The sequence below is a fragment of the Salminus brasiliensis genome, chromosome 16 (genome assembly GCF_030463535.1).
Source record: "Salminus brasiliensis chromosome 16, fSalBra1.hap2, whole genome shotgun sequence".
Taxonomy (NCBI): Eukaryota; Metazoa; Chordata; class Actinopteri; order Characiformes; family Bryconidae; genus Salminus; species Salminus brasiliensis.
This window is the reverse complement of record NC_132893.1, coordinates 29,411,950-29,438,300: the sequence shown is the minus strand read 5'-3', so window position 1 is coordinate 29,438,300 and position 26,351 is coordinate 29,411,950. Positions and strand designations below refer to the sequence as shown.

The following is a 26,351-nucleotide window of genomic DNA, read 5'->3' as shown; positions in this document are numbered from 1 at the left end:
GGTCAATGATGGGGGGCTTTATACCCCTCTAGCCCACACCTGGCATTAGGCAGCATGGTGCCAGTAGGTTCATGTTTATCTGCTCCAGCAGTCCTATTCTATTGGAGTCTCTGTTTTTTCTCTACAGGGACTAGACAAGCTACCTGTTTGCATTTGTACATCTGGATCAGCAATGGGTGCAACTTAAAGTAGCTAAATGCATTCATTAGAAGGGGTGTCCGTAAACATCTGGACATGTAACTTAGCAAGGGGAAGTGAAAGGTATGTGGAATCTTGGTAGGTTGGTAAGCAGTTCACATGTATGAGAACAAACCTTGAAAAAGGCTTTCATATGTTTTCATATGTTAATTTGAACTACAAGCCTGTTAAAATGTCTCAGGCGTTATGATTATTCTTGCTCCCAGAGTTGTAGGTAATGTGTGTGAAGTAATGGCTCCTATCACAACTAACATGCAGGAGTCAACATAAGAAGCTTTTTAAGGAATTAAATATTAAGTGTGCTTTTTCTGTAGGCCTGTGTAGAAAAGGTGTTCAGGGAATACTTGTTTTTCTATCAGTGCACAAAGAAGTAGACATGTCTCAGTTCTATCATGTTTTCCAGCGATCTGTTTAGTAATGTTTAGTTTTCTGCTGTCTGTATAGAAGCTATGTGAATTTGTTTAGAATGAAACAAATTGAATGTGGTTTTTCACACCTATTTAGCCTATTTCGTGGATCAGATAAGAAAGTGTAAAGAGCTGCTATTCTGCGGTCCAGCTGAGTAGTCATCGCTTTTGTTGTCACCATATTATTATTATCATTATATTACATCTATGTTAACACATCGCCAGCTTAGACTAGCTTGGCAAGAACGCTGGTGTATGTAAATTGTATGTAAATTTTTGGGTGAAGACTGTTTCAAAAGTTGGAATTTGTCCGTTTAACAAGACACTGCTTTCGGTTCACAGTATATCACAGTAAGCCCCTTCCCAATTTCTTCTATTTTTGCATATTTATCACCTTTAACCCTTTAGGGATCGGCAAACGTGCCAGCCCGCCCAGTTCCTTGTCTCTCTGTGTTTCTATTAATATCTTTGCGGTGATACAGTTCACACATTTTCAGGTGAATCACACAAGATCATAGGTGAATCACATCAGGAGTTACAAGGCAATGAAGAAGGGTTGTAAAACTTGTTTTCTGCCTCTCATCTGTAATTGTTGGATTTGTGTGAACTTAAGACGGAAAATACAGAAAAGCACCACAACAATTCATCCACATAATAAAGGTATGTTTCAACAAGAAATATAAATAATTTATAAAATCAGACTTCAGTTTGAGGTTTAGAGATTATCTCTTCACTTGGTGCTCTAGGTCACACTGCGTCAAACCAGCTGCCACCTACCAGTCCAACCAGCAGGCCCCCCACCCACCACCACCAATAGCAGACCGGCGGCTCACCCACCTACCACTGCTACCTGTTTAATGACCATGTTAAAACCTAAATGGACTCGTAACTATCTGCCACTATTAATATCACCATTATTAACTATCTGTTATACCTGGTTTGGTCATTTTTATCATTAATGTTAAAATATTTCTGACCAGAGGAGGACAGGTCGGGTCCCCCTTGTGAGTCTCGGTTCCTCCCAAGGTTTCTTCCTTCAGCTCTGAGGGAGTTTTTCTTTGCCACTGTCGCCGTTGGCTAGAATTGTATTGTGGTCTGTACTTCCTGCACTCCCAGTCAGATACACAAAATCCAACAGCTCTATCCAACAATGCATTTTACATCCATTTCATGCAGCCCTATCAAACTAACTAAAACTACATCAGCTAATGAAAGCAGCAAGGCTTGTGCAGTGATTCCAGAACTCCTCACTGCACGACTGCAGTTTTCTGTGCTTTCCAACTGAGTTAAGGGCTCTAGAGTTCTGTTCTCAGCAAAGGCTAGGGGCACGCTTTGGAAATGCTGCAGGACTTTTCAAGTCTTCAGGAACAGTTCGCCAACTCGATAAAGGTCAGCTTGTCTATACATCAAGCCAGTCATTAATGCACACTCGTCCTTGGCACTCCTAACATCCATGCGATACTTCAGAGTTAAAAAAAACGCTAAGCTCCCTTGCTTCTTTCTAGTCAAAAGCACCTCTCCAGACCTTGTTGTTTGTCTGCTGCAGAGCATCACTCTTGGGTCTGTTCAGATAAGGCCTGTGGTTATCTGCTCTCTGTTAAAGGCATCAGAGCATGTGTTCCCTTTTGCTTCCCCCCCAGATTTACCGACCCTGATGAGCAGGGACTTTAGACAAGTCAATATTTATCAAGCGGAGTAGACAAGGGCAGATCCTGCACAAATCCTTTCATATCACCCCCGGGGGAGTCCTGGGGAAGTCTTAAAACTCTCCCCGACAGGAGGTTTCCTCTCCAGCAGCCGTGTGTACTGCTGGGGTTTGACCTGGCATAGTTGTGTGTGTCTACTTGTGCATGTATAGCTCCTTCTGTGTGTTGAGTATAGTCACAATACTGACGTTCCAGTTGAGTTGCTGAGGTGTGATTGCAATACACGCCAACGATTTGGCATATTAAAGATTGAGCTGCATTATTTTATTGTGTTATATCAGATGTGTATTATGAGCAGCTATATGCTAGTAAACATCTTGTTACACCCTTTAAATAATGACCTGAGTAAAAGTATAAGGTACTATTTGATTTCTTAAAAAACTGTAGTAATTTTTACTAAAGCCTTGGGTACAGTACAGTACTTCTAAAGTCGTAGCAGATTAACCCTTTAACCCTTTAAGTCTTATTACACACTAAGGTTTATTACTCAGTAACTACTGGGACTTCTATACAAACTGGTGGGACTATTTCCTTGGTAATAGTTGGTACAAAAGTTTGTAACAACACTTTCATAGACTTTTTAAGGGGTTACATAAAATTGCAAATCTCCAAATTCCCCACTGAGTTTTACAAAAATGTCCATTGCACACTAATCCACTAGGGATCATCCACCGAACCAAACACACCCCAAAACACGGGTACCTCGCTTTAGCTAGTAGACACAGATTAGTGCCGCCATTTGCGCCGCTAATCTGTCACATTTGGGTGAGGTTGTGGGTGGACAGGCTGATTTAGCATGGTCTGTATAGACTGCAGAGGGAGCTGGAAGTGAGTAGCACAGCACAAAGCTATTAATGGGACCCATTTAGATTGAGTCACTGACCAGTGTACAGTGCTGGATTATGCTCAAAGTCGGTCGAAAAAAATCAAACGTTTGATACGCTCTGACTGGTCTTAAACGTGATCAGGAGGTCAAAATCTGAGTCTGTGCCCCTCTACTCACACTACTCTATTCTCTCTCCAACTGTTGACAAAATCTGCAGACTAGAGCCAACAAGATCAGACTCCAGACTGAGACAGACTGAGAATCAGGGCTAAAATTAGGGTAAAAGTTGCGGAGTGTAACCCTGTCCTAAATTCATCATCTATCAATATGTGAACTAATTTTGGCATCCTCTTGAACTAATTACAGGTAACTCAGTAAATGAATGTAGTTACTACCACTGGGTTACATAAAACCCTTGATTCATCACAACTTTCATCTGGAACTGAAAGAAATCTATTGGCCAAACCTGAAATTCAGGACACTCCAGACCACGTCCAGTTTAGTTTTAACACTGTAACAGAAACGCTGTATGTGTTCCTCATACTTACTGGATAACGTTGTCATCCTCTCGCTAGGTTATCTCAGTGCAGTGTACTGTTAGCAGGCTGAAGAGACTGGTTGTAGCTGGTTAGCTTTTAGCTTTGCCCCCAATCACTTCCCTAGGTTTGACTTTCCCAAGTCTTAAAAAACAAGCCAATACTTTGCCTTCTGATGTGTGTTTAGCTCCTGATTGGTTCACCTGAGGTAGAGCAGATAATGGAGAGAAGAGATGAGATGGTAAAAGCTCGAGTGTAGCCTTGCATTGGCCCCAGTTTGCTCTTTCTGGCTTTTGTTTCGTCGTGTGCCAAGTTTGAGCTTCCCTGTTGTGGACACTGGCACAGGAAAAGCTGTGGTCAAGAGGCCTGGTTCCCGTAGCAACCCGTATTCCCATAACTAGTCTGGAGGTCTGGAGATAAATGAAGTGCTCTCCAGCATCAACAGCACCAAAATCTCACAAAGGTGCGGTCGTGTTTTACAAATTACATCAGCTTTGAGGAGGGCTTTCGCTAGGCTGGGTGGGCTGGGTGTTTGTACATTTTTGGGGGTGTAAATATAACGAGTCAGGACTGTTATGTAACAGTTTTAGGATTTTAGAATTGGCCTGTTTTCCTTGTTTATGAACATCAGTATTTGCAGTTCACAAGTTATGTACCAAACGCTCAATATTTAACAATGCCAAGGTTTTCCGTTGTAGCGCCCCTTTAAGAAATAACACATTGTGCAGCTCTGCTGTAGACTGGGGCACAGTGTTCAAGGTGCGGGTTTATCGCTGTATGGTTAGATTTACAGTCGCTGTGTCAGAGTGTCGTTTCGTATCTTGCAATTGTTTGTCTATGACAGCTTGTCACAGCTGTACTCAACTAAACATGAATCTCTCTCTCTCCCTCTCTCTCTCTCTCTCTCTCTCTCTCTCTCTCTCTCTCTCTCTCTCTCTCTCTCTCAGATCTTTGAGAATAAAGGAGCCATGATGGGCTGCTCCAACCCTCATCCTCACTGTCAGGTATGATGCTGTCTCGACCCTATCCCCCCACCCCCCCCTCTACCAATTAGCGCTGACGCTGGCTGGCTGAGGAAGAGAGAAACACTGCATATTTTTTTTTTGTGGATTAAGACGTTGCCGCTGCAGTCTCTAACCATCTGGAATGCACCTTTAATAGGGCTTTAACTGTCACCCCAGTGCGGAGAGTGCCGAGGAGACGGGGCTAATGCAGCAGCAGCTTAACTGCACTGTGGGCTCCAATTAGAGAGCGACAAAGATGTTCCAGCACACACACCCTATTGCAACTGTCTCTGTTCGTTTGGCCTGGCGCCATATAAGCGGCTCCCTCATCCGGTTTTTGAGTTTGAACTGGGGTGAAAAAGTAGCGTGTGTCTGTGAAGGTCTATATTTATGTGTGTGTGTGTGTGTGTGTGTGTGTGTGTGTGTGTGTGTGTGTGCATAAGCAGGTGTCTGTGTGTGCATGATTGTGTGCATTGTACAAGCTCATGAAACCCTGTGTGAAAAGTCATCGCCTCTTTACTCAGTCAACCATTTAGCCAAATTTAGGTGCTAATTGAGATCTATTAAATTGGACACACTCAGGCTTGGTCAGGCTTGGCCACTGCCAGTCCTGTTGAACTACAAGGACTTCTGTGCAAACTAATGTGGCTATTTCTTGATTATAGAAGTGTGTATTAAAACTGCCGGCCCGTCAGCAGGCCATTGGCCATTCAAGTTGTTAAATAGAATATTTACAGCGCTGTGAAGTACACTAAAAGATCTTTCTGGAAATTGTCACAACAAACAGAAATATCGAACAAAAACCCAGAGGAACATCTCAAAAACTGAAGGTTTTGCTCTCCTAAGATAAGGTCAAACATCCATGATTCCACCATTAGAAATAACCTAGTCCTATGGTATCCATTAGAGTGCCACAAAACCAAAACCACTCGAGGAACACCAAGACTTGTCTCACATTTGCCAAAAACCCATTGATGACTCTTAAGGTTTTGGAATAATGTGGAGTGATGAGGCGAAAGTGGACATTTTTGGAAGACTGGGAACCTGTTATGTAAGGTGCAAAACTAACATGTCATCCCCCTATAAAAACACCATATCAACTGTCAAGCATGGTAGTGGTAGTGTACCAGACACTGGTTCAGGGCCTGGGTGACATGCTGTAGTTGACACCCCCATGAATTCTCTGCTCTTTACCAGAAAATCCAGTTTGCTGGAGAATGTCCAGTCCAAATGCAGGGGACTGTCTGGTCATCAGTCAATAATCTGAAGTTCTGTGTTCTTGTTGTCAAATATTATATATTTTGTAGAAGATCTGGAAGCATTCTGTGTGAATTTATGATGAGGGGACAATGAGGGGACAAATATTTTTTCACATGTGCATTTGTGTGTGTGTGTATTCCTGCATGTGAATGTGTGATGGCCAGTAGGGTGTTGAGTGGAGTGTGTGCTTCTCTCTGCCTGATAGAGCTCAGTGCAGCTGATCCGTGTTAACGACATCTTCATCTCTCTCCTCACACTTCTCTCTTCTTCACTCGGTTGTATGTCTCGCCCTCGTCGTCTCTGAGCTCAGTCTGTTGCTTTGCCGATGCTTCCAGCCTTACACCTCCGTTCCGCTGGCTGATTTTGCCTCCAGCATGCTGTAGCACTGTAGCTGCCTCTGCCGCTGCCACTAGAGGGCAGTAAAGGACCTTGAGTATGATGACTGAACTATAGGAGAGGCCTCAGTAGCCACCTGTTCTTGTTTTTCCATTCCAGTACCTCTCTGTGGGAAAGCATGCTGAAGCCACTTGTACGGTGATGTTCTCATGGTATGCCATTGACTGTCATTGAGTTAAATCATCTCAAACTGAGAGATTAGCCCAGTTTGGTGGGCTTGCTGTCCAGATACGGGTTAAAGCTGTGCTTGAACTGCGTTTTAGTGCTGCTAACTGAGAAGCTCCTCTGAGAATTCAGGCTTGAGCAGGGGCTTGAGCAGAGAGTCCTGATTGCTAGTTCACAAAGTTAATTCATTCATTTGGATTGACTTGAGGTACAAGATGATCCATTTATTTCAAGCCAGGCCACTGGGAAGACTATACTCTTAAAAATAAAGGTACTGCAAAGATTTCTTTAAGCGATTAACCACGTTTTGAGTTGAAAAACCATTTTTGGTTCTACAAAAATCTGTGCAATAGAAATGCATGCATATGAAGACCATTTAAACCTACTTGGTTCTTCCTTCTTGGACCAAAAGTGGTTATTGTATGGTATCACTCTGAAAACCCTTTGTAGCACCTTCATTTTTAAGAGTTTAATGCCATGAGAAACTTGTAAGATGTTCCTTGGCCTCTACAGTGGTTTACATTTACATTTTACATTTAAGGCATTTACCAGACGCTCTTATTCAGAGCGATTTACAAAAGTGCTTTGCTATTTACCCAAGAAAAACCTCAGCTAGTAAAATTCAAAGATACCTCTAAGTTTAGACATTACTAAACACAAGTCAATTGTCAACAAGTCAAAAGTGACCACTCTACCATTCGCCAAGTACTCTTGGAAGAGGTGGGTCTTCAGTCTGCGTTTGAAGACAGTGAGCGACTTTGCCGTTCGGACACCCAGGGGAAGTTTGTTCCACCACTTTGGTGCCAGGACAGAAGAAAGTCTGGACGCTTGTCTTCCGTGGATTTTGAGGGAAGGTGGGTCGAGCCAAGCCATACTTGAAGCTCAAAGGGCTCTTGGTGCAGATCGGCTTTTGACAATTGCCACCAAGTACGGAGGGGCTGGTCCATTCTTGGCTTTGTAAGCCAGCTTCAAAGCTATGAATCTGATGCGGGCAGCAGCTACAGCAAGCCAGTGAAGAGAACACAGCAGTTTAACACAGTATGAACATACTAAATAAAACCAAGTGGAGCTGGATACACTCTTACAGCATCAGCAGACACTCCATCAAACATCTCCTTCTTCTTATAAGCTCTAATAATTTGGCTCTGATGCAGTTTCCCTGGTAACCACTTATCTATACCTCATCTTCTCACAATGACAGCCCCAATCAACACCCCATCCCCCCCCCAACCCAGCCACCCTACACATACCTACCTCCCGGCCTGCCAAGGTTTTTGGAGGGAAGGGTTCACAGTCCAGATTTCATTTAACTCAAGCTAAGCCTGACAGCTTTTTACTGCTGGGCCCTGCAGCTTCTATCAATGGGCAGAGCTATATATAGGTTGACAAATCTTCCTCCCTCTGTGTGCGCTCCTACGGGGAGATAGCAGCCCTGCGTATCTCGGCTCTCTGTGCATCAGTGGAGGATGCTGGCTCTGCCTGCGTTTGCCCTGCTAGAGCTGGATAAACCTGCTCAGTGCCACTCTGTGCTACAGCCCAGTTATAGTGACTTCAGTTCAGGAGGGAATGGGGACTTGGGGACTGTAAGTGTTTACAGAGAGAGTGAGAGAAAAAGGGCATGAAGGGGAGAGGAAGAGTGAGACTGATAGTGATGAAGTTAAACAAGAAAGAAGGAGCGAGCGAGACGGTTGCCGCTGACGATTATCTTCATGACCGATTAATCTATCTGTTGTTTAATTAACTGACTAACTATGGTTTTATTTATGACGTCAATATCGATAAATTTAAATTTTTCGATAGTTTCATGTGCAGTATATGGACAAAAGTATGTGGACACCTGCTCATTCATTGTTTCTTTTGAAATCAAGGGTATTAAAAACTGCTTTTGTTGGAGAAACTGTCTCTACTTTACTGTCCAGTCCTAATCTACTGGCAGTACTTCTCTACAGGGACTAGACAAGCTGTATGTGTGCATTTGCACATCTGTATCAGCAATAGGACCAACTTAAAAATTGGAGGGGTGTTCATAAATTCTTGGACATTATAGTGCATGTCACAACTTGTGTACTTTGTAAAGCAAGAGATCGTATTTCTCTGTAGAAACACTTTAGCCTTTTTTAGACACCTGTCTCTAAGACATGTAAAATGGCAGCATTCTTTTTTATAAACACCATTGTGTAACTCCAGTGGTTCCCAAGCCTGCTCCTGGAGGACCCCTAACCCTGCACATTCAGTGTTTACCCTGCTCCCAACACACCTGATTCAGCTAACAAGCTAGTCAACAAACACTTCCTGAGTTGAAGGTAGCGGATTAGAGGAGGAAAACACTGAAAAAGTGGATGTTTAGGATGTTGGTAGTGGGACTTTGGGCAACACTTTGGGCCTTCTAGATGTTTTAGATACGTCACTGAGTAAGATTGAGAGCAGTAGCCTAACCAGGATTTAGTCAGTCGCTAATAATGGAGAACTGTGACTGTCGGGTTCTGTGCCAGGGTTCTTTACTGAAAAAGTCTCTGTAAAACTGCTGCATATTAGGTAATATGTATTGTAAAGTATGTTACAAATATGAAATGTCATTTTACAACCTTCAAATGTATTTTACTCCCAAGTCAAGTCAGGTCAAGTGGGTTTTTATTGTCATTTTAACTACATACGGAGTACACAGTGAAACGAAACAACGTTCCTCCAGGACCATGGTGCAACAGACACAGTGCATACAGAACACAAGCGCAGCACATTACAAGTGCAGACAGACAATACAACACAATACAGACAGAGAATAATAAATAATTGGGGGTAGTGTGCAAATTATGCAGTGTGCAATAAATATTGAGCCCAGTGAGGTAGTATAGTTGTCAGTGCAAAATGGTTGGTCAATGAGAGAAAGAGTGTGTGTGTGTGTGTGTGTGTGTGTGTGTGTGTGTGTGTGTGTGTGTGTGTGTGTGTGTGCATGGAACAGAAAAACCATCAGTTCAGTCTCTGGAGTTGAGAAGTCTGATGGCTTGGGGGAAGAAGCTGTTGCAGAGTCTGGTCGTGTTGGACCGGATGCTGCGGTACCTTCTTCCTGATGGCAGGATGGAGAACAGTCTGTGTGAAGGGTGGGTGGAGTCATCCACAATGCTGGTTGCTTTGTGGATGCAGCGGGCAACAGATAAATCTGCATTTAATCTCAAATAGGTAGAAAAAGGGGTTTTGATATTTGACACTGATTCTAACTAGAGGCCATATTTCTAAAATCATAGTTTGCAACTGCATTTCAGGTAGCAACAAACCATTTAATATGTTTATATGTATATATATTGTTGGCACTCATAAAACATTATATTAATTTGTGCATTTCCATAACCAACTTCAACAATCTTTTTGTTGTGTTAAAATGTTATTCATAAAAAAGAACAACAGCTTAGGATGAAAACAGCGTATTTTGCCTTATGACATTTGTTTTTTTTCATAGTGCCATAGTTATTCAGAGTCTCATCTGGGTAGTTTCTGTGTATCATGTCATTCGGGGTTGAAATGAGCAGACGATTTAGGAGACAAAATACAAAAGCAGGACAGTATCGTTGTAAAAAACAGCTGTGAATGTGGAGGAAGGAGGAAAACTTAAATTTGCCAACTATAAACAAATAAATATGTTGGCAAAATGAGATGCCATCCAATCAGCTGCTTGTTACTATGGAGTTCACTCCATTTAGGTGGCTGTTGTTTACAAGCTGTGTATAATTAGCCTTGATCTGTCTTAATGATACATGCAGTTGTTTACTCTTCTAGAAGTGCTGTTGAGATCCATGATATTCTCAGAAAAGGTCATTGTCATTGATCATTGATCATAATAACATTAACATGGTAATGTTGTCAACCTTTATGGTGTAACAAAACAAAGGAAGCCTGTTGTTCCAACATTACCAGCAGTGTGTTTTCATTGGTCAGAATGTGCATGTACAACATAAATGACATGCCCAAGTGAATGCATTAAGCTCCTTTAATAAAACTGCACCCACTGCTGACACAGATGTTCATATGCACACCCACAACACAGCTTGTCTAGTCCCTGTAGAGAAGTACTACCAATAGAACAGGACTATCTGGAGCAGATAAACATGAACCTACTGTCACCGTGTCTAATGCCAGGCGTGGACTAGAGGGGTATAAAGCCTCCCAGCATTGAGCTGTGCAGCAGTGGAAGAACTGTGTTCTCTGGAATGATGGTTTGTGCTCTATCCCATGCTTTTAGAATGAGTTGGGATGAGGTGGGGTAGTGATCATACATAATATGATGTAATATAGTTGAATGTCTGTTTTGATGCAGTTGTTTTTCCTTCCTTCCTCCCTCTCCCTCTCCCACGCTTTTTCTCTATAACCATACAGTCACCTCTGAACAGGTAGGAACCTCAGTATAGACACACAGACAGCCCTGAGACACATTTATCTTCTCATATTGATCGTTATGCAAGTGTTCTCTCTAGGTTAAGGATGCACATGTCATAACAGTTTTAGCTGCCTTTCTAGGGGATCTACATATGGCCTTGCTTTTTAATAGATGCCTAATAGATGCCGTCATCACAGAAATAACTACAACTGATTAATTGCTGAGCTTCCTTTCATGTTTGAATGTTGCCTTAGCAACCTGTACAATTCAAAATTGAGTTTTTGATAAATGGTGCAATTGTGTTGTAAAATGCAGAGTCATACTCTATAGCTCACATTTCCCCTGATAGCAATATAATAACGGTATAATTACAGACATAGTTAATTCACATAGGCCCTGTTCACACCTGGCATTAACATGCATCCTGGGTAAGTTGGTCATAAGTGGTGCAATGTGCCCCTGTCTTAAACTATTGAGTTAGGAGTCAGTGATTCGGCATAGTACTGGTTTATTCAAACACCAATCAAGGTGTCTCACAAACTTTCCTAAATGCCTAAATGCCTGTATACACATTCAGCAGCAAAAACTATATACACCCGAGAGCACCATCATCACCCACCTTCACTTCTAGACTGGAGAGCCCCTTTAAGTCTTGTATGCCTTGAGAATGCCGGGTGATGCACACTCTTCCCACGGCTGTGCTCCTGTCATTTCTTGGTTTTCCCCTTCATTGTATACTAACTATGAGGCAACCTGTGCTTGAGAGGAAAGAGGAACCAGCCAGGTATCCCCTTACTCCCAAGCCCCCGACATTCGTTAGTCTGGTTTCATAAGCACACTTCTCTTGCTAAGTTAGAAAAACAAGACAGCAAGACATGGTGTACAGTATGAATCGCCCTGGCCGTTACTACATAACTTCATATGGGTGTGTTGTCCAAATAAGCTAGCTGCCGTTGTGCACCTCCGCTACTGATTCAGTGGTGATCACACACACATCCTGAGCCATATCTAGCCTGCATATCTATCAGTTTATGTGGCCCACCTTCTCTGAGTTGCTTCCCATAACCTAATTGTTAAGGTATGGTCTTGATATTCCCATAACAATTGTGTACTTTGAGGTTTGAGTCTGTGTCTATAAATATGTCTTAACACAGCCCCCAACGGCAAAGCACTGTCTATGGATGGTGTGCAAGTGAAACTAGGTGCCTCATCTCGATGAATTAATTATTATTATGCGTGCCGTGTTCCGCCTCCAGTGGAAACGATGTGAGAAGTCCGATCACAGGTGCTCACAAGAGATGCCTTTATGCCAGGTGTGAATGGCTATGCGTTTTGGCCGACATTTGTGAATGGGCCTTAGTCGAGCACTCCAGAATCCTCCAGGACTTCTTCTGAAACCAAGCCTTAGTAAGGCATGCTTGGGATGATTGTTCTGTTGGAAGGTCCAATGACACTGAAGCTTTAAGCATAACGTTTTCTCCTAGGATTTCCTGATACTTGATTGAATCCATCTTGTCCTCCACACGCTGCAGGTTTCCAGTGCCAGAGGAAGCAAAGCAACTCCAGAGCATCACCAAGGCAGATTAACCTCATTAGAAAGAAAACTCAGATTTAGGTTCCCAGTGGCTTTAAGGCTAGTCAAACTGTTACAGGCCTTGTGTATCTTTCCAGAGATGTTCGTATTCTGGATTAAATAGCGTTATTTGAGCAAGTCCATCATCCATCGTCCAGCAGACTGTTTGCTGGGTTGTTTATTTGCTGGTGTGAGTTGTTATCTGCCGCTCTACAGCAGTCAGTCCAGCAGTAGCAGCAGAACGTCTGTTTAATGAAATCTCCTGTGTCTTTTTGTCAACTGTGCAGCGGAAAACTGTCTCTCAAGGCTAACGTAATAAATAGGACAAACTAAGCGACCTCAATCTCTAAAATGCTGGGAGTCAGACGGAGGAAGGGTAACTGTCGTATTAAAAAAAATGACTCTATATTCTAAACTTATTTTCAGATTCTCCTCGTAACGAATCCTGAGTTGACCCAGTCATGATCCAGTGCTTTATTTGGAATCAGGCTTTGTGCTTAAGATGTAAGCTTGCGCCTGTAGATGCCATCGCGTGCAGCGTTCCACAAAGTCAAAAGAAGTCTGTGATTTTTAGATTTTGCTTATGTTTCATGAATCCAAACAGCATGTCAGAGTTGAGAACTGCTTGAAGAATGCAGACTTGAAGCAGAGTGGCAGGCTTGCTTTCAAGAATAAATGAAGGAATTGGGTTATATTGCCTGCCAGAGGGGAATAAGAGAAAGAGCTGGTAATATGTATGTGTTACTAGAACTTCCTCCCTCCCTCTCTCTCTCTTTCTCTCTCTCTCTTATTCTCTCATTCTCTCATTCTCTCTCTCTCTCTCTCTCTCTCATTCTCTCTCTCTTATTCTCTCATTCTCTCTCTCTCTTATTCTCTCTCTCTTATTCTCTCATTCTTTCTCTCTCTCATTCTCTCTCTCTCTCTCATTCTCTCTCTCTCTTATTCTCTCATTCTCTCTCTCTCTCATTCTCTCTCTCTCTCTCATTCTCTCTCTCTTATTCTCCCTCGTTCTCATTCTCTCTCTCTCTCTTATTCTCTCTCTTATTCGCTCTCACTCTCATTCTCTCTCTTTCTTTCTCTCTTTGTCTCACTCTTTCTCCTGTTTTTCATCCCATCTCCTTTTTTCTCTTGCACTGTTTTGCTCTCTCTTTCCCCCTCTTTCTCTGTCTTTTTCTCTCTCTTTTTTCTTGCCCTCCCCTTCTCTTTCTCACCATTTCTCTCTTTCCCTCTTTGTGCCTTTCTCTGCCTATCTTGCACTCTCTCTCTCTCTCTCTCTCTCTCTCTCTCTCTCTCTCCAGTCTCACGCTTTCTCCTGTTTCTCATCCCATCTCTCTCTTTATGTATCTCCCTCCAATTTTCTCTCTTCTGATCTTTCTCTCTGTATTGCTCTCGCTTTCTCTTGCACTTTCTCTCCCTCCTTTCTATTTTTCCCCCATCTTTATTTCACTCTCTCACTCTCTATATATTACTCTCTCTCTCTCTCTCTCTCTCTCTCTCTCTCTCTCTCTCTCTCTCTCTCTCATTCATGTTTGAGGTTTGTAAGCTAAGCTGTAGGATGGAAATAATCACCTTTTGCTCTGTGTGAACTGTAGATGTAGATGAAAAACAAATCTGCTGAAACCACTTAAAAATGCATTAGGCCTAATTCCAAAAGTCCCATGTGCAGATATTTGCTGCGAATACCGCTACGCTTTTGAAGTGCTGTCCAGGCAGTGTGGAGTCCGTAAAGGGCAGGCCGAAGAGGCTCATTTCCTTTGAGTGCAGAGAAGGATCTAGAAAAAAAGCCTCTGAGACTACATTAGCTTGAGTTCTCACTGCTGAGGCATGGCGCTTGCCCTACTGCAGCCCAGGTAGAACATCCTGTTATTCACAGGTTTTGACCTGAATACGGGCTCTGGCATTACGCCCCACCCATGTTTGACCTGTTGAATCTTTGGTCTGGAAGTACGGGACTAAATGATGCCTGTTACTGCTCTCCGCTAAGTAAACGTACACTTCAATTAAATGAACTTCCTAATGTTGATTTGGCAGCCAACTCTGGGGTAGCAATTACCTTGTCCCAGAATTGTTTCTTGCTAATGTGGAAACAGTGCAGTTGCATGCTTGTGGGTTGTGGCCTTTCTGGGCAATTTGGCACTTGAAACTGTCAGCGGAATCAAAACTAATGTGCCTCTCTCTCTTTCAGTTTGAGTCTAACTGGTAGGATTGACTCTGATAATGATTGAATAAAAATTCAGTTATTGGTTAATATTGTATGATTTAATATATAAAATTAAAGTTGTTTTAGTTTACAACTTTTCAAGAATTGTCTTTACCTCATCCCACCCACTAAAGAGAACTCCCCTTTTGATACAATGCTACCAAAGCTGGGAGGCTAAATGCTAGCATGTCCTCAGAGTCACATGGAGCCAGCCAATCGCTTATCCTTAGAATGCCACTAATGCAAAATCATTACGTGGCTCAACATGCTTGGTGGAGAACATTAACTGCCAATTCTGTTACATCAGCTAACGGACATCTACAGTGACTAGCATCGATCTGAGTGACCCACCCAAAAAGAGAAAGGCTGGCTATGCTCTCTGGGACAGTCATGGATGGCTGTGACATTACCAAGGATTGAACCTGCAATCTATCAATGATTGGGACAATGCTTGTGCATGTGTGAACCCACATGTAATTATTCTTAAACAATTAAATATTAAAAAGGTTTAAAACAAGTACAAAAAATAAAGCATTTTGAATCAAGAAATTCACAAATAGGGTCCCAAGTGGTTCAGTGGTCTAATGCGATGCCACTATGCCTGGTGGGCCTGGGGGATCAGTGGCCCTCCCTCTACACACATCAATCTTAAAGTGATGTTGGCCAGCACAGGCGGTGCAGTGGAGTTGGGGATCAGGCTCTTTCCTCCAAGCATGTCGGCTGCCCAGCAATGCCACGCTGGCGGCATTTTGATAAAAAGTGGTGGCTGGCTTTGCATGTGTCAGAGGCTACACATTAGGTCCTTACCCTCCTAGTATCTGGAGCCCTGCCAGTGCTAGGGGGAGCTACGAACAGGTGGGTCGATTGGCAGTACAACGTTTGGAGGAAAAAACTAAAAGAGGAAAGTCACAAACGTTACAGCATTATTAATTATTATATATTGGGGTGTATTAATTAGCTCTCGTTTTGATTAATGAGATCAGATGGCCAGTTCAGATTGTCTTGCTGTGATAGAAGTGAGCAGATACCTCAATACTGTCAGCATATTGGTGTGATGCTTCTTTTCATTTTACATCAGACATGTTTCTGTGATGCTGTGAGTCAGAGCGAGAGCTTGTAATTGATCGTACATCTGAGTTTCATACTTGGGTTTTTTTTGCATAGTGTTTGACTAGGTCTTTTGTGTGTTTGTCAGTTAATCCATGCGTTCAGATGGGGCTGTCTGCTCTTTGCTGAAATCAGAAAGTTGGCACTGGACTCCAGAACCATCCTGTAAGATCCTGTCATATTTAGCATCATTTATCCCGGATCATTTTCCATAGATTTATCGTGGGCTGTGAATAAATATAAGACCTGGTTTCTCTCGCGCTGGTGGGTTGGTCTCATCATCGTTTCAGCTCACTATGTATAAATGTATGAGGTTGTGTATAAACGTGTAATTTTACTTATCGAGAGAGATAGAGAGAGCGAGGGAGAGAGAGAGAGACTCGGAAAGACAGGAAATAAATAGCATGGTGCAAGCGGCAGGGAAAACGTCAATCATCCAAGCCATCCGGCAGCAGAGGAAAATAATAATACTCGGACCTGCCCGTGTTCCGAACCTCGCCTGCGGGGAAGAAATCAGACTGCCGTGCTTTCCGTGTCTCTCGTGGCGGTGCCTGCTACTTCTGTATAATGGCAGGAGAGACAGAGTTCCTTCCATTAATTTCTTTGCCATGTTATTTATTTACTTATTTATTTATTTACTTACTTACTTATATGGCAGGGACGGAAGGAATACAATAATGTGCATAAAGTCTTAGACCAGCCAAGAAAAACTGTTTAAAACTTTTCCTATCACATGACGTGCCTAGATTGGGCGGCTTTTGACAATGACGCGTCATGCCCTTGCTGGAATTTAAACTCATGACCTTCTCACACTTGGTGAGCAGCAGTTAGATTGTACGGCCGGTCTAGAGCTGTGAAATTACACTACATAAAAACCCAGTTCGGAGTAACTTTACCTTTCTGCTCTTTCTTGGACACAGAAATGTACCTCTCAGCCTCTCAGCTTTCGGGTGGTGCAACTGTCCAACTGCCTTCTTTCTATTAGAGTAGAGAATGTCATCAGCACTGCAGCCCTCAATGTGATAGGGGGAGTTCTATCCTGCGGATGGGAATAAACAGTAAATGAGTTGAAGGGGAGGAGCCACAGACTTAACATCTTACACGCTACTTAATCAGTTTCAGCTGCAGCTCATTTGCTGTTTCTGAGACTCAATCAATTGTTGACCAAGCTCAGATACAGAACTGAAAAATGAGAGTATTGAGGGGAATTTTTATTAATCCATCCAAGAGAAGTTAACCATTGAAGAACACATTTTTCAATGTAGGAGACCTTCAGGGTAAGCCCAGCCAGGTATTGGACACTACCTACAAATGCTGGGTTGCCTCAGGGAGAGGTTTAGAACCTGACCTGCCTAGTTAAGCAAACACACTGAAGCATATAAAATTCAATTTTATATTAAATGTATCATTAATATCTGTAAATATTTTATTTGTATTTATTTTAGACATTTTTTTGCTGTGAACAAATAAACACTAGCCAGATAAGCAGCATTAAATATCATTTTCTCAGGTGGCCTAAGGCTTTTGTGCAGTACAGTGTGATGGACCAGGGCCCGGCGGCCATGCAGGTGCACAAGCCGACGTTGCCTCCAGGGCTGCCAGGCAGACATGTGAAGAGCTTGCGATTAGTTCCCCCACCTTCACTCTACCTGTCGCCATCCTCCCGCTGCAGACGCCTCCTTTATCACTGCTGACATTCAAATCAGTGGCTGGAATACTGAGGAGCTGTGCCCTAGCGGCGCTGTGTTTCGTCCGTCTCTCAATCGCACACGGCCAGCCTCGGGCCCACGAGACAGTCTGCCTCCGCTTGGCCCAGATAAGCTTCAAAAATAGGCAGAGATGGCAAAGATTGTGCATATAAAACACTTCTTTTTTTGCCACAAAGGACTGTCAGTAAATTAGTTTTAGATAATTAATAAACTTTCCAGGTAAATGTGGACCTTTTTAGATTTTTTTTTTATTATTATTTTTATATATTTTTAATTTAATTTATATATAATTTTTTGCAAGGACCTCATGTTTAATGCATAAGCACACCAAGTTCTTTGTGAATGAATTCTTAGTGAGGTTACCTGCTTCAACTTCTGACTCCACACTCCACAATGGGAACCATGCTGTCGCCTGCTACGCATAATTAAAGTGTAAAGCTTTGTGCATGTGTGCGCCTTGAAAGCATTTAAAGGAGCAATGACATTCGCTGTGCTCTTTCAAGCAGCTGTCGCCTCGTACGGACACAGGATGCCTGTCTCCCTCCCACCAGACGGACTCGTTCTATGCGATGAGCCAGTGTTTCTTTTTCAGGTCCCTGGTCCAGCACCGGTGCTCTATCATAATATCTCTCAAAACAGCCAAAGAAAGTTTAAAATTTATTTTTGTAAAACTATTTTTTACATTTTCAGCTGTGCATGTTCTGGAGCGACTGGGCATCAGATCCATCTGCTTTTTATGTACCATGCTTTGCAAGACCACAGCTGAGCAGACCGGTCAAAATTGCTGGATGTTTTGTTAAGGATCAACTCTAGCTGATCTGAACTACTCTCTGATGTTAGTTACATGTAAGCTACTCTAGCTAGATGTTAGCTAGATGTTAGCTAGATGTTAGCTAGATGTTAACTACTGTATCTGATCTTAACTACTCTATCTACTGTTGGCTAGATGTTGACTAGATGTTAACTGCTCTAACTGATGTTAACTGCTCTATCTGGAGTTAGCTAGATGTTAACTACGCTAGCTGATGTTGGCTAGATGTTACTATATGTTACCTACTCTATCTGGTTTTAGCTTGACGTTAAATACTCTTGTTGTTGGCTAGATGTTGACTAGATGTTAACCGCTCAAACTGATGTTAACTACTCTATCTGGTGTTAGCTAGATGTTAACCACCTTAGCTGACATTAACTAGATGTTACTATATGTTACCTACTCTAGCTGACGTTAGCTAGATGTTGACTACTCTAGCTCATCATAACTACTCTATCTGGTGTTAGCTAGATGTTAACTACTCTTGCTGACATTAGCTAGATGTTGACTATTCTAGCCGATCTTAACTACTCTATTTGGTGTTATCTAGATATTAACTACACAAGCTGATCTTAACTACTCTATCTGGTGTTAGCTAGATGTTAACTACTCTACCTGTTTGCTAGATGTTAACCAGATGCTAACTAATCTAGCTAATGTTCGCTAGATGTTCACCAGATGCTAACTACTCTAGCTGATGTTGACTAGATGTTAGCTACTGTAGCTGATCTTCACTAGATGTTACTTACTTTAACTGATGTTAGCAAGATGTTAACTACTTTAACTGAGCTTAACTTTATGTAAACTAGATGGTTCCTACTCTAGCTGATATTAACTAGATAGTAACTAGATGTTACTTACTCAAGCTGATGTTTACTTGATGTTAATTAGATGTTAACTACATGGTAACCACTCTAGCTATTTTTAACTTGATTATAACTAGACATTAACTACTGTAACTGATGTTAACTAGATGTTTACTCTAGCTGACCTAGATGTTAAGTATATGTTAACTACTATAGCTGATGATAGTTAGATGGTAACTACTCTAGCTAATCTTAACTAGATATTACTTCAAGCAAAGCGCCTTGAAAGCATTTAAGCGAGTTATGACACTGGCTGTGCTCTTTTAAGTACGAACACAGGATGACCCGTGACCACACCGCCAGACAGACTCCTCCATCACAATGAGCCAGTGTTTCTTTTCAGCTCCTTGGCCCACCACAGGTGCTCCATCATAATATCTCTCAAAACAACGAAACTTAAAAATGAAACTTTAAATGTACTTACAAAAAAAAAAAATCTCTCCAACCGTGATTCATATTCTGGAACGGCTGGGCTTCAGATCGGGGTAATCCTTCTGAAGTTCATCTGCTTTTCATGTAGTCGCTGACCACTGCTGAGCAGGCCTGTAAAACTCGCCCATGCCGAAAAAAGAGGGGGGGTGAAGAATGAGGCGAGTTGAGACATGACCTGCTAGTAATGAGTCGTTTTCTTTTCGTAATCCTTCATTTTAAGAAATCCTCACGAGCTCAGACGTTTTGGCGCGCGGCCTCAAAAAGCAGAATAAACACGGACAAACAAAGAGCTGCTCAGTTCCAGATGTTTTTTTTGGAAGATCGCGACTCATTGCTCTGGCCTTTGCGAGAGAAGATGATTTTCTCAAGTGTTATTTAATTTTTATTGCTGTGTAAAAGTTTGGTGGAGGGAAACAAAAACAGGTTTTTCCCTCAAATGAATCACCGCTGCCTGTTTCTCTTCTCTCATCGTCTCTTTCTCTTCACCATCGTTTGGCCTCCTTCGCCGCTCCGGCCCCCTTCCTTGGCTTTGCTGATGGGACTTCCGCTGCGCTTTAGCACTAGCATGTTTTGAAGGATTACGTAGCAGGAATAACAGCACAGTGTTCGCTCTAGTCTGCCATTTGGTTTCACTCTGTGGCTTGGCCCTTGTGATATGTGATATGAAAAACGAGTTGGGGAAGAAATGGTAGGGATTTGTTCCTTTTGGATTGACTATCATTTGTATTATTTGATCTAATGTTTCCCTCTATCAAAGAGAAGTTTCTCTTGGAGATCTATGTCAGAGTCATGCAACAAAACACATGAGCTGAGAAGGCAGGGCCTGTTGTTTTTATGACATGAGGCTTCAATCAGAGCTTTATATTTAGACTTATGGGGCTTTTAGACATTTTTTGGCATGTATGCACACATTCAGCGTACATTTTGAGTTCGAGATCCAGACCAGTTGGTCTGACTGTAACTGAAAACTGCAACATCTCTCTGGGCTGGAGATTAGAGACTGCAGAAATTGCCTGAGAAGGACAAAGGAGCTGTGTAAAGACTATAAGCCTGAATGAGTTGCTTTCGAGAACCTGACCTGCCGATTCCCATTAAAATTTCAGTCATTAATTTGACCTGGAGTTGTTCTGTTGCATCAGTTTATTTTTGGATTTAAACAAGTTCACCACCTATGATTGGGCAGTAATTTGGCTTTTAATTATAGCAGTACTTTTTAATTATGGCAGTACATTTGTTTTTGTCTATAAAAACAATAAACAACACTTTTTTCAAAACAATGTGCTTCTGAATGGATAACTGATGTGTTTTGAGTAACATTATACTGACAATTACTTTTTTTATTACAATTGAAGCTATAATGAAATATACACTATATGGACAAAAGTATTGGGACACCTGCTCATTCATTGCTTCTTATGAAATCAAGGTTATTTAAAAAGTTGATCCTGCTTTCGTTGAAGTTACTGTGTCTACTGTCCAGGGAAGAAGGCTTTCTACTAGATTTTGAAGGATTGCTGTCTGGATAAAGCTCCATCCATCATTCCAGAGAACGCAGCTCCACTGCTCCACTGCTCCAAGCTAGTCTTTCTAGTTCTAATGAGCTTTTTGACTTTTGGTTGAATAGATGTGTAGACCTCTATTTTGGTTGTTGACAGTTATGCTACATAAGTAAGTGGGGCGAAAGAGAGCGAGAAGGAGAGGGAGAGATTATAATTAGCATGCAGAGTGCTGTGCAAGAGACAAGGCCCAGGCAGAAGTGTTATATGGACCAGCAGAATGAGGACATAAATTCAGAGATGGGAGACAGGATTACTGATCAGGCCACAACCTGACAAACAGTGAAAAACAGTGAATGTGTCCCAGTGTTTTATGCTCTCGCTCTATGCCACTCATGTCTGCTGACTTTATCCACCTGGACGTGTCTTGAAACCCTTATGTGTTTGCAGGCACGTACATTTACATACTAAGGGTGTAATAGTTTGTGTGCCACAATTGTTGTTTTTATCCTAAAATGAAATGTGAATCTTTGTTTACTTGTAAACTGTGATTTACCAAAACCAAACTCAAAAAAACTAAATAGATTTGTAAAATTCTAAAGTTTCAAACAAATCTGAACATGAGAAAACACTAAAAACCTGGAAATATATCATTGCTGTCCTACCAAAAAAACTTTGCTTTTTTCTGTATGTCTAAAAGAGCAATTTTAAGGAAGAAGGTTTTTTTTTTTATAAAAGCCGCAAGGCATTTTGGAGCACTTCTATTGGTCCATTTAACACATTATGTCAGAAAGTGAAAAACAGTGTTGGTTGTTTATATTTTATAGTAATTGTAAAAAATGTTGTTATTGCAATAGAAGCGAGCATATTATGGATATCTGCCTTGCTCAAAGAACATTGAACAACTGCATAGTTCATTACAGAGAGTGTAATTAATGCTGTGTAATTCGATAAAGTGCAGCTGAATTTGAATAGAACTGTACTCAGTATGGGAGCGTATTTCAATAGCAGGTTTTAAGACTCTTCTGCTATTGGTCTTTTTTGTAGCCATTTTGTCCATGTCAAAATATCTTAAGAAATGTTGTGCATCATGAAATTGTTTTTAAATATTGTGATATAATATTTTTACCATATCGCCCACCCCTACTTTCAGTAAGAAAAAAACTAGAACCAGTATAGCAATAATAATTACTAATAGCTCAAGGAAAAGTTTGGAAATGGCTAATCCAGGACAGGGAACTCAAGGTCCTCAGATTCAAAACCCTGACGCTGGCCTACAAAGCCAAGAACCAGCCCCTCCATACTTGATGGCTATGGTCAAAAGCCGATCCGCACCAAGAGCCCTTTGAGCTTCAAGTACGGCTCGGCTCGACCCACCAATCCTCAGAATCCGCGGAAGACAAGCGCCCAGGCTTTTTTCTGTTCTGACACCAAAGTGGTGGAACGAACTTCCCTTGGGTGTCCGAACGGCCGAGTCGCTCGCTGTCTTCAAGCGCAGACTGAAGACCCACCTCTTTAGAGAATACTTGGACGAATAGAGTACTATGGTCACCTTATTGACTTGTGCTTAGTAATGTCTAAAGCTTAAAGGTATCTTTGAACTATTAGTCTATTCTAACTAGCTGAGGTTTTCTTGGGTAAATAGCAAAGCACTTTGTAAGTCGCTCTGGATAAGAGCGCCTGCTAAATGCCTTAAATGTAAATGTAAATGTAAATGTAAGGGCCAGATTCCTGCACAGGTTTGTGCTTTTCCTTATATATTCAACTCACTGGTTAATTGCTTGGTTTAATAGATGTGTTTGGACCGAGAAATCAGCACATTGTGCTGGACTCTGGCTCTCAGTTCCTCACCCCTTGGCGAAATGAACACTGTATATTGCTATGCATGAAATAGATTTTTGTTTAGTTTTTGTATTAATATTATTTGTATTTTCTCTAATTTTGGTGTTTTTCAGAGCAAACTTTTGGGTTTTGCATAGTACTGCATGTAGAACCATGATTCTCTGAACCCTTTAAATGTTTAGATGATTATTCTCCATGATGGAGAACCTGATGTATAATAATGGTTCTATGTAGGACTAAAGAGACGTTGCAATTTGGTGCCATATATAAATTTATTCTGCCAGTCTGAAAGCTTTTATGTTTTCATTTTTAACAACCAAACTGCTTGATCAGAACTGGCTTGTTTTACTCCTAAAACCTGACCATCAGTGCAAGCCTTGACATGTTTTCCTAAATGTCGGTTGTTTTCTCTCTCTTCTTTTATTTGCTCTTGTACACGTGTTCATGTGGTCAGCTATCCTTGAAAACAGATGGGGAGTTTACAGTGGTGCTTAACTTTTTAATGAACAAATGCCCATTGCGGTCAGCCTATCTCCTCATTCTAGCAACAATCAACAGCTTGGAAGAGTTGGCTCGCAGCAGTTGAATAGAGATTAAACAGGAACTTTTACTAGCATTCTGCACTCCAAATGTAGCGGTGAAGGAAACTGGGCAGCCTTTCTGAAAGTCTGTAAAGTATGACCAGGACAATCGAGAGCTATTCACTTTTATTGGGCATTAAACTTAATCTATAATGAGAGAATCCAAAATGCCTGAACATGGCAGGTGCATTGGAATCAGCTTTGGAAAAGACCTGCCAGTGCTTGGGATAAATGGTACGGCTCTCATTGGCCCCCTGGATTCATTCAGCCTGCCTTGAAAACAATATTTCGCTGGCTAATGTTGCATGTTGATTTATTACTCACCTTAGAAGATAATAACCATTGACTTGAATGGCTCCTCGTCACTGCAAATGAAGCCTGGAATTGCTACTGCTCCAGCTCAAGTCATTTCGAGTAGACTTTGCTATAATGTGCTTTTTAGGCTTTAACTCATTTAAAGTCTGTTGGGCTTGTGAAAGCTAGAGCTCAGCCATGTTTTATTTTTCATCTCTCTGGGTTTTTTGGGGGGCTCTTTTTCAATAATTGAAGCAAATGAGCCTTTAAAATGTGCATTAATGATATTTCAAACAAAAGCAATACCTTGGTTGATGAGCTTTGATGATTGAGGGGCAACATATTTTTCATCTTTTGCAGCTGAATGAGCTGACTTTAAATGTGTTTTTTAAATGGGTTTGGGACCAGAAGTTTGTTGGTTTGAATCCCTGGATCAGCAGGAAAGGAAGTGTTTTTACTAGACTCAACAGTCATGGCTGAGGTGCTCTTGAGCAAGATACCTAACCCCCAAATGTCCCCTGGGTGGGTGTTCATGCTCACCGCCTCTAGTCAGTAGTATGTCTGTTCAATACCATGAATTGGTTAAATGCAGGTATTCAATTCCGTAGCATTCCTTTGCAATGGCCATAAAGCATGATCTTAATCTTAGACCTAATCTTAATCTAGTTCTGAGACGATATGGCTTCCTAAGTCTACCTTTGTATTAGAAAACTCATTAGTGAACCAGTATTTGGTTGGTACTGAACTCCGATGCTGAAAGTCCAGAATATGTAGCACTGATTTGAATTGCAACAAAAGTAGACCTAAAAATAGAGCAGTATCTCCCAACATGATGCTCAGGATGGCTCTGCTGAGTGAGCTGTGTCCAAGTTCCTGTACTTTGAGTTCATCATGGCTTAGTATCAGGGTCTGAGATGGAGATGCTTTGATGGAAGGCCCTTGAGACAGTTGTGCTGCTGAAATGGAGGAGAAAAGAGATTCTCTCAATCACAAAGGGATACAGATTCTCCCTGCGGCACCGGGTGCATTTGGAAGTACATCAAATGCTCCACTGCCACACTGTAGTTTATCCTGTCCTAGGATTACTGATATACTGATCCAATATTGTGCAACTGTATCATAATAACCTTATTAACCCAGTAAGTTGTACTTTTCTTTGCACTGTCTGTTCTCTGGGCTTGTCTAAGCACAAAGCCAGATGAATATTGTTTTTCTTTGAATTAATTGAACCCCTTTTAATCACTTCTATATAACGACAAAAATGTAATTTGGCTTTATTTTTAATATTTGGTAATTTGTTTTATTTTGACTGAAGTTATTTACTTTTGTTGGATTTCATGTATCCAAATCATACTTCAATGATCTATTAAATTTATTGGGGGTGTAATGGTCGGTTTATTCATACTTTTTAAAAACTTTGTATTCACACTATTGGTGTATTTAGTATAGAAGGTTATTGTTCGGTGCTTGTGTTTTTACTAAGATGTGTAAAGGTTGATGAATGTGATGCAGAACCAAATTTCAGAAATGCAAGTTTCATTTGGAACTGTTAAGCTGTCAGCCATTAGCAAGTTAACAACATGCCATGGCAAGCTTAGCTCAGGCTGATTGATGTCTGGCATGTGCAAATGATACACAGGAGCTACACAATATGGCCGGAAGTTTTGGGACACCTGCTCATTTATCATTTCTTCTGAAATCAAAGGTACTAAAAGGAGCTTATCCAGCTTTTTATCATCAACTCCCAAACTCCTCCCAAAAGTATTGTCAGGATTACCATCCATCAATCCATAGAACACAGTTCCACTGCTCCACAGCTCAGTGCTGGGGGCTTTATACACCCTGTTTTGCTATTACACAACACAGGTGTCCTTAACACTAGCGCCGGTATTGAATCGTTGCTGTGAGATCAGACATCCGCATCGGGGTGAAGTTGGAACAGTGCCCCCAGCCAGAATACAGTGTAACCCAGGCCCTTAAAAAGAGAAAGTTAAGCCCGAGCCAGTATCCGCTGCCTTACTTAAATCTCCACTGTAGGGCAAGAGATTGAAGAGATGGTATCTCCAAAAGTGCTTATTAACTCCAACGGTCATGCAGTATAATTGGGACTTTTTTGCTCTGCAGTTTGTCTCTTTCTCCATTTGAATATGTGAGTATAGGGCTTTACTGTGGCTGCAGTTATTTTTATGACTGGGAAGGAGTGGAAGCGTATCATTATTTGTTATTGTGGAGGGCCGCAGATTAAATTTCCCTCCAGTGCAATGCACGAGGTCTTATCTGTTTGTTAAATGTGATAGATTAGCAAGGCTAGCTTGCAATGGCTCAATGGCTCTCTCTGTTACTCTTGATTTCCTCTAGGTTTGGGCCAGCAACTTCCTGCCTAATGAACCAGCCTTGGCTGAACGCTGTCAGAGAGAGTATTTACAGAAGCACGGAGAACCCATGTTGCTCCAGTATGCTCGGATGGAGGCCCAGGCACAGGTAACAATCCATCCCACATATCTGACATTTCATCTGTGACACTTTCAGAGCCTTTCAAAGTCTTTTTCCACTTTAGCTTATTAAAATGTCCA

General features: G+C 41.7%; 1 protein-coding gene across 1 annotated transcript in view; it reads left to right on the top strand.

Annotated features, from left to right (window-relative positions):
- The window catches only part of galt (galactose-1-phosphate uridylyltransferase), a 118,684-nt gene that overhangs the window by 14,508 nt on the left and 77,825 nt on the right, over positions 1–26,351 (top strand). The window contains exons 6-7 of the mRNA XM_072658501.1: positions 4,621–4,677; positions 26,137–26,259. Of these exons, the coding sequence (XP_072514602.1) occupies positions 4,621–4,677; positions 26,137–26,259 (180 nt within the window). The remainder of the gene's footprint in view (positions 1–4,620; positions 4,678–26,136; positions 26,260–26,351) is intronic.